Source organism: Morone saxatilis, unplaced genomic scaffold (assembly GCF_004916995.1).
Source record: "Morone saxatilis isolate NCDOM2014 unplaced genomic scaffold, NCSU_SB_2.0 Contig11, whole genome shotgun sequence".
NCBI lineage: Eukaryota > Metazoa > Chordata > Actinopteri > Moronidae > Morone > Morone saxatilis.
The window spans coordinates 26,817,646-26,825,533 of NW_023339663.1; the positions used below are offsets into that span (position 1 = coordinate 26,817,646).

Below are 7,888 nucleotides of genomic sequence, written 5' to 3' on the forward strand. Positions count from 1 at the left end.
ACACAAATATCAGCCCATAGATAACTCCCATCCTCTCTTCAGCCGGTTTGAGCCTCTAGGAGGCGCTATAGAGTCCCTCTGACAACTAAAAATGTATTTAAAAAGCCCTTCATCCTCAGTGCCATTCATTCTTAACTTCTTTCAATTCTTAACTCTACAAAGTGACTCTAAGCCACAGGCAGTAACAGGAACTGTTTTAAAATGTGTAATGTGACTTTGTTTGTTCTGCTCGTTTGTATCTTGTTTTGGTGAGACAGAGACAGAGACAGGTTTCCACCACAGTGGACAATAAAGAAATATTCTATTCTATACCAAGAACATCTCTGAAACTGTCCTCTCTCCCCAGGCTTACTGACATTCATCAACTCTGCCTACGTGAAGTGGGGCACCCGCGTGCAGGACATTTTCACCTACGCCAAGGTGGCGGCCCTCATCGTCATCATCATCACTGGCATCGTCAAGCTGTGCCAGGGTGAGCGGTGTCACCACACAGCACCCTTTCCACACTGTTCCTCTGTGTCATACTCTAACTGTTAAAGGATAAAGGAATAACCAAGGACAGGGGTAGCCCACCTGCTCTGTGATCAGTGGTGGTTCTGTGGTTTCCCACACAGCTCTTCGTTGTGTGGCAGAGAAAAAGAACTGGGAATTTGGGTAGATAATTGATGGGAAGGCTTGGGATCATTTGGGATTTTGTGGCTTGTGTGCGTTGCGTTGTCAGTAGCATTCACACAATGATGGAATAACACTTCTCTACCAGCCAGATGTGACAAATGCAGTATTATGATCGTTGTGTACGTGGATGCAATATAATTTCACCAGTTGTCCCTTTAACTGTTTGTTTCTGTCTCAGGTTACACAGCCAACTTTGAATCAGCCTTTCAGGGATCGTCTACGGATCCCGGTGACATTGCGCTGGCGCTCTACTCCGCCCTCTTCTCCTATTCCGGCTGGGACACCCTCAACTTTGTTACAGAGGAGATCAAAAACCCTGAAAGGTAACTTCCTTTTCGGTAGAAAGCCCGCGCAGAGGCGAGTCAGAATCCTTGAATGAGCCTGATAATGAACCAGTGTCCTGCTGTTTCAGGAACCTGCCTCTGGCCATCGCCATCTCTATGCCGATTGTCACCATCATCTACATCCTCACCAATGTGGCCTACTACGCTGTTCTGGATGTCAGTGCTATACTGGCCAGTGACGCAGTGGCAGTGGTACGTAAATAAACTAACAAAACAAGTGGAGGAGACAGAGAATGAGAAGCATGCGTATACGCTGAAAGTGCAGCAGCTAAACCAGTTCCTGTCTCTCTCTCTCTCTCAGACATTTGCAGATCACACACTTGGTGTGATGGGCTGGACCATCCCCATTGCTGTAGCTCTGTCCTGCTATGGAGGCCTCAACGCCTCCATTATAGCTGCATCCAGGTCTCACACACACACACACACACACATACACACACACTTTAGGTTCTTTTAATATGACCGGTATCAGAAGACCACATTTGGTAGGTATCCTGTTGTCCGTATTCATTCCTGTTTGTTTGTCCAGGTTGTTCTTTGTGGGGTCTCGTGAGGGACACCTTCCAGACGCTCTGTCCATGATCCACATACAGAGATTCACTCCAATCCCTGCTCTCATCTTCAATGTAGGGAAATGCACAATACATGTCACCTATAGTTGTGGAAGTACAGGAAACCAGAATGGGTTTGGTGTTAATGGAAACTAGAAGGATCTGGCAGCTTTTCATCTCTTCCTGTTTTCATCCTCCCTCTCTTCCTCTGCCCACTCTCCAGTGTGTCATGTCCCTCATCTACCTGACAGTGGAGGACGTCTTCCAACTCATCAACTACTACAGCTTTAGCTACTGGTTCTTCATGGGTCTGTCAATCGCCGGGCAGATCTACCTCCGCTGGAAAGAGCCCGACAGACCCAGACCTCTCAAGGTGAGACCATTAAACACACCTGTGGAAGCCTGTGCATCCATCCAGACTGCGCAAACTCTGTGCAGATTTTAAGTGTGATCAGTGATTATTAATATTGACGATTGTTCAAGATCTGTAGTAGGAGTAGTGAAAACCGATCTGGACCAAATTCAAAATCATGGAAAATGAAAACTGATTTATCCGTGACTCGTGAGGGGAGAATCCAGGAAAAGGAGTATTTTGTTTCTGAGAGCTAAGGTTCAACAGTTATAGGCTGAAATGTAAAATGAATTGTCTTAGCGTCACCATCTTGTCAACTGTTGTTTTGATAACCAGATCATTGTAGTGCAGAAGAGGAAGATAAAATAGGGTTCCGGAAGCTTTCCTGCTTGGACTCGTAATAAACACATTTCCTACTTTGAGAAATACTGCAGGTTTGTCCTATTTAAAATTATGCAGCTTAATAAAGTCAGACATTTAAGTTAGGATAAAACATTTTTAAAAACATTGGCTAAGCTGACAGCCTGTGGGTAAGCTCTGGATTGTAAACAGACAGAAATTCAATAAGTTAAAAAGTGAAGGAGATAGGTAAATGGTATATGCTATGGCAATACTATGTATATGTGTATTTACAATGAATAAAATGTATTAGTGTATTCCTGCTGTCGTGTCAGATTAAGATCATACCATGCACATATAACACATGGCTGTCACACATCAGTGACACCATTCAGAGAGTCTGAAAATGACAGTCGTATCATTTCGGAATTTCCCCATTGTGGGACAAATAAAGGAATATCTTATCTTATTAAAGCAAAGATTTTCAAATTAGGTATAAAAATATGTTTGTTGTGTGTGTGTGTGTCTTTGCAGTTGACCTTAGTGTACCCGGTGGTGTTCTGTCTGTGTACGGTTTTCCTGGTGGCGGTTCCTCTCTACAGCGACACCGTCAACTCTTTGATCGGCATCGGCATTGCCCTGTCAGGGGTTCCCGTCTACTTCCTGGGTGTCCATCTACCACAGTCCAAACGACCGCCTATCATCACCAAGCTGCTGCGTGAGTCTACCACACACCCAGCACCCTAAGGCAACGTGTCATTTGAGCTGTACCTTACCTCGCCTCAGCAACGTGCTAACAGGTTGTTTCCTCTTACCGCAGGTTCTCTGACTCACTGCACCCAGTACACCTGCTACTGCGTACTGACAGAGCTGGACAAAAGTGAATAGCGTCCTATAGGCCTCAAAGCAGTCTCTGCGTCCTCACAGCTGACAGTCACCAGGGGACCCTTCTGTGGGGGGGGGGGAAGGATTTATGACTCTGTTACCAACACAAACACTCAATCTGTTCCGCTACTCTGCGGCTCTCGCTCTCAGTAGCATCTCCCTCCCAGGTCCAGCACACTACTGCAAGATAAAAGTAGAGTGATTAGGCACCGATCAGCAGCTGAGGGAATCAACTCACCCGGTGCTGCTCTCACAAGCCTTCCCCACGCCTCTCTCTCCTGCAGCTGAGTGCAAACCACAGCCACCTCCACAGACTCTTTTCTTAGACTGTACAGCATTTTGAAGCACTCAGACTGACGTGTTTTACGCCACTGAAAATGCTGCCACACATGTTCACTCGCACATCCTGAAGTTCGAGGACGATCGAGGACTTCAGCCCGTAAGGATAGACAGCACTACTGTAATGCCTGTTGTGGTAATGGTTTCATTTCTTCATCACACAGTTTAGTGACCTTTGGCCTGGTTAGTTCTACAGGTAACTGTATGGATGCCTACAGAATGTGCCTGTGAGATTTTATAAATGAAAAGAATATAGGGAAGGGAAGGATTTGTTTGTTTTTTTGTCTGCTGCTACGTGAAGAGGTGGAGTCATTGTTCTAATGGCATTGCCTTTATGTTCTTGTGGTGCCACTGACTTACATTTTAACTTTCATTGCTATGTTGAAATAGAACATTGGTTTTTTTTTTTTTTTCATTTGGTGTATGAAATGACTTTTGTGAATGTTTGGCTGAGTGGTGAAGAAGGGAGCTGTAGCATTCCCGTTCTTTATGTTGCCTTTAAAAACTTCAGTTTATTCGCAGTCAGTGTTCCCCGTGCTATATCCAAGACAGATGTTAAGACTTTAGGTATCCATTGTAATGCGCCATCTTTATGTCCAGTTGTTTAACATTTGCACACATGGTCTCAAGTAAACTATGCCTCAGACAGACTATATGTCAGAATCACTGTGAGGAGTGGCTTAAATTAGAAAAGTCCACTTAATCCAGAGGTTATTCATGGAGCCATTATTCTCCCGTAGCAGGAAGATGTCAGCTGTGAGCCTGAGATGCTAAGAGTGCATGAAAGCAGTTTTCAACACTGATATAATAACATGCAGTTATTTCCAATAGTACTGTCTAAATCCATGAATCCTGTACGTTTTGAAATAGATAGTTTGATGTAGAAACAGTAAATGCAATGTATTGTTTGTCTGATATGGTGCACAGGACTGAAGATCTTATTCACTTTAACCTGGGCACCTCTTGGTTTCACTGAGGGCTTCACCTCGTGCCATTAATTAGATCATACTTTGGCACTGGTCCACTGCTGGTCCAGTGGTGCATCACACACACGCACACGGCCATGAGGTGCATTCTTAACTAAAATGTATTTAACCTTTTTTTTTTTAAATCATGTATAATGAGGAATCTGATGTGCAGTAATGCAGCCACAATTCCAAATCATCGTGGTTTGTTGAATGAAGCATAAGACAACTTGTTTTGTGCAGTGGTGGTTTTGTACATGGAGCATCTGTTCCCCCGATGTGCAGCACGCGGGATAGACGAGCTTGGACCAAATCCTGGCTAAGATGGCTGAGGCTGATCACACAGTAAGCTTTGACCCGGAGGCATTTAATCTTTTAGGCATCTCTTTGGCAATTTCATACCAGTTGTGACTTTCTAGAGTGATGTCACACAGGCGTTTATCATGCAGGACAAACTGACTCTGAGATGTTTGAAGTTTATTTTGAAAGCTTTCTTTTTATACACATCTACATATTTACAAAAAGTTGAATTCAACAAGCATCCAAGAGAAACAATCTTAACTTCAAAAAAGGGAATTTCTGAACCAAACTCGCACACCCACAACAAAATAAACGCACCACGCTTTCACATTATGCAAAAATCTTAACACACAATTACACCTACGCACACTACCATGCACAAAATGCAAACACCCTAAATTGCAACCACACGCAGCCCGAGACGTCTCACTAACAGAAGTGTTAACAGCACAAAGCATACCAGGCATTTAACACTAATACGCAAAATTTTCTAACACACATCCACTTTTAACAAACACCCACACACAAGTTCACTCCACCACAGTTAAAAAAAAAAAAAAAGACACTCTGGATCCTTCTGGAAATTACACCTACTCCTTCATCACCTGTGTAGTAGAGAGGGATGAGTTCACCATAAAAAGATGACCGTTTTCTGAACCAATAGGGGTCGACAAACTTTGTGACATGAAATTAAATGTTTCTGAACAAGTTACTGATTAAGAACAGGATGTTTTTCGTAAATCTGGTGAGTGCTACACATACATTGCTACACTTTGAGATGGGATGTGTTGAAGTGCATTTTTTCCCCCCAGGCATGTTTCTGTGCCCGTCAGTTCCCCCCCCTCCACTCTCTCATACACAGAGGTCTGTGGAGTATGGTGTTATATGTGAAGAGGGCAATGGGAAGATCCACTGACAGGGGGGTGGCTTAAGGGGGGAAATCAATCAGAATTATATTTGTCTCCATCATCATCCTCATCGTCATCAGCGCGGCAGCCCAGCTCATGCAGCTCTTCCCTCTGGTAGCACTGCCAGCTCCTCCGGCTGTACGAGTGCTCCTCCTCCCAGTAGCCTGCACACAAGAGACAAAGCAGCCAATCAGAGCGGGAGGATCTGGAAAGGTGTTGGCACTAAGTTTCAAGTTGAGATGGATAGGAGACGTCATAACAAGTGAAAGGTCCAACATGAGATCTAATATTCATAGGTAGGTCTTCATTGGTGTATAGTCATCTGAAAATAAGAATTGTGTTGTTGCCTTAGTTGAATTCATTTTGACCCTCACCTACGATGTTCCTGCCACCTACTACACTTCTGTTCTGTGCAGTACAACTACAGCATTAGCATTAGCCAGCATTAGCTTGTGTCAGCAGTGTCTAAACCCACACAGGCCTGAGTAACGCCTTCATGACTTCAGAAACACACACCTCCATAGCGCTCCTCTCTGTCGCTGTCTGCATCGCTGTCCTCATCAGGGTAGTCATTCCTCCAGTTGCCTTCCTCATTTTCATCATCCTCGTCTTCATACACCTCCTCTTCGCGAACCACAAGGTCGGGCACCTGGTACAAACAACAACGCTCATGTTTGTTGATTCATTACTGGTTTAAGTGTCCTCAGAGAAACTGTTTCTAATGATTAATAACTCTACAGACTCAGCTTTATGATTTAAGCCATAAACACTTCTGGACACTCGCTTTGTTCCCCTTTCAAATGTGTAAGATCGATTTCCCTGTTAGGAATGTTTTTAGCCAAAATGATAAGAAGGCAACAAATGTCAGGCACACTTCGGACAAAATTAAGCAATATTAGTGAGGGACAGTTTTATCCATACGCTGGTCTCATCTCCTGACTGGCCTAAAGCACAGTCTGACTGTCGATTTATCCAAACACAAATCTCACAGGCAGTTCGCACATAAAGGGTGTGAGTGAGCTCAGACCCCCCCCCCCCGGCCTACTCTCTACTTCACCCATGTCTTCATTCACTCACTCAGATGTCAGCACTCATTCATCTGTCCGTCCATCCATCCACACACACCAATTCTCCCTCATCGGCGTAGGCCCTGACAGACAGGATGTCCTGGATCCACCCTGGTGTGACCGTTTCCTGGTAGTAAAGGTCGTAGACGTAGTCAGCGTCCAGCTCGCGGTGCTCTTCCCCCAGCCTCTCTCCAGATATGCTCAGACGCTCCCGCAGCATCTTGGTGCTGTTGCACAGGATCACTTCTGGGTCTGAGGACAGCGTCTTAGAAAACACAGAGAGGACAAACTGATCAGTGATCCATAATAGCAGTGTTCACTAAGGTTCTTATTCTTTGTTCATGGTTACAAACCAGTTCATACTCTATGCAATAAGCAGCTCAGCAGCTGAAGCCTTTGTGTACTCGACATCACAAACACTTATTACTTGTATTCAAACAGCATTTCAACTGTTATTTGATGAGCTATTAAATATTTACTATTGATCCTGTTAAAAGCACTTGGGGACACAGACTGTGCTGTGATAACTTCTTGTACAAGCGTAATGCAGTACACAGCTTTCTTTATCATTGTAACCTGTAGTTCTATACACTGATGACAGAGCTGTGAATGGTGTAACCATGCCAACCAGCTGGACTCGCAAGATCGTGAGAATCCATTTCACCAGGTTTCAGGCTCTGTGGCATCCTACGGGGAGTGCTGGAAGCTGCTGTTCGCTGGGTGACGACAGGTGAGGAGTGAGTGCAGTGCTACAGAGGGCCATCACCACTGGAGAGTTTCTTCACTGAAGGAAAGAAGAACGGCTGAAGGCTTTTCTCCATGGAAAAGATGGTTTGCTCTGCTCCCCACTCACTTCAGTAAGAGTTTGATTACGTCCGATTGCTGGGCAGTATGAGCAACAATCTGCATCACCGTGTCCTTTAAGACTCTGCCGGTTCACAGTATTCTTTTATTTTTGCATCACTGGTCGTTTCTATTGGCTGATTTTCCTGTCAGGAGAGCATCAAATATAAAACACCAACGCCTCCTTTTCAAATTAAATATTTAAAGAGTCGTATAAATGCTATCAACATAAAATACTGTCACCATGGTGTCAGTGACAGTTAGTTGTGGGTTCTTAAGCTGTTGGTAAGAAAGGTGTACACACACTGTCAGTACACACA

At 44.4% G+C, this 7,888-nt stretch overlaps 2 protein-coding genes across 2 annotated transcripts in view; one reads left to right on the forward strand and one right to left on the reverse strand.

The window, feature by feature from the left end:
- Positions 1-4,668, forward strand: part of slc7a6 (solute carrier family 7 member 6) — a 5,617-nt gene extending 949 nt beyond the window's left edge. Inside the window, exons 2-9 of the mRNA XM_035682128.1 lie at positions 347-472; positions 854-998; positions 1,088-1,211; positions 1,321-1,424; positions 1,549-1,645; positions 1,794-1,943; positions 2,796-2,979; positions 3,082-4,668. Of these exons, the coding sequence (XP_035538021.1) occupies positions 347-472; positions 854-998; positions 1,088-1,211; positions 1,321-1,424; positions 1,549-1,645; positions 1,794-1,943; positions 2,796-2,979; positions 3,082-3,149 (998 nt within the window). The 3' untranslated portion in view covers positions 3,150-4,668. The remainder of the gene's footprint in view (positions 1-346; positions 473-853; positions 999-1,087; positions 1,212-1,320; positions 1,425-1,548; positions 1,646-1,793; positions 1,944-2,795; positions 2,980-3,081) is intronic.
- Positions 4,669-4,910: 242 nt separating this feature from the next.
- slc7a6os (solute carrier family 7 member 6 opposite strand) overlaps positions 4,911-7,888 on the reverse strand; it is a 5,354-nt gene continuing 2,376 nt past the window's right edge. The window contains exons 3-5 of the mRNA XM_035651854.1: positions 6,784-6,990; positions 6,175-6,307; positions 4,911-5,822 (exon numbers count right to left, since the gene is read on the reverse strand). Coding sequence (XP_035507747.1) covers positions 5,692-5,822; positions 6,175-6,307; positions 6,784-6,990 — 471 coding nt within the window. The 3' untranslated portion in view covers positions 4,911-5,691. The remainder of the gene's footprint in view (positions 5,823-6,174; positions 6,308-6,783; positions 6,991-7,888) is intronic.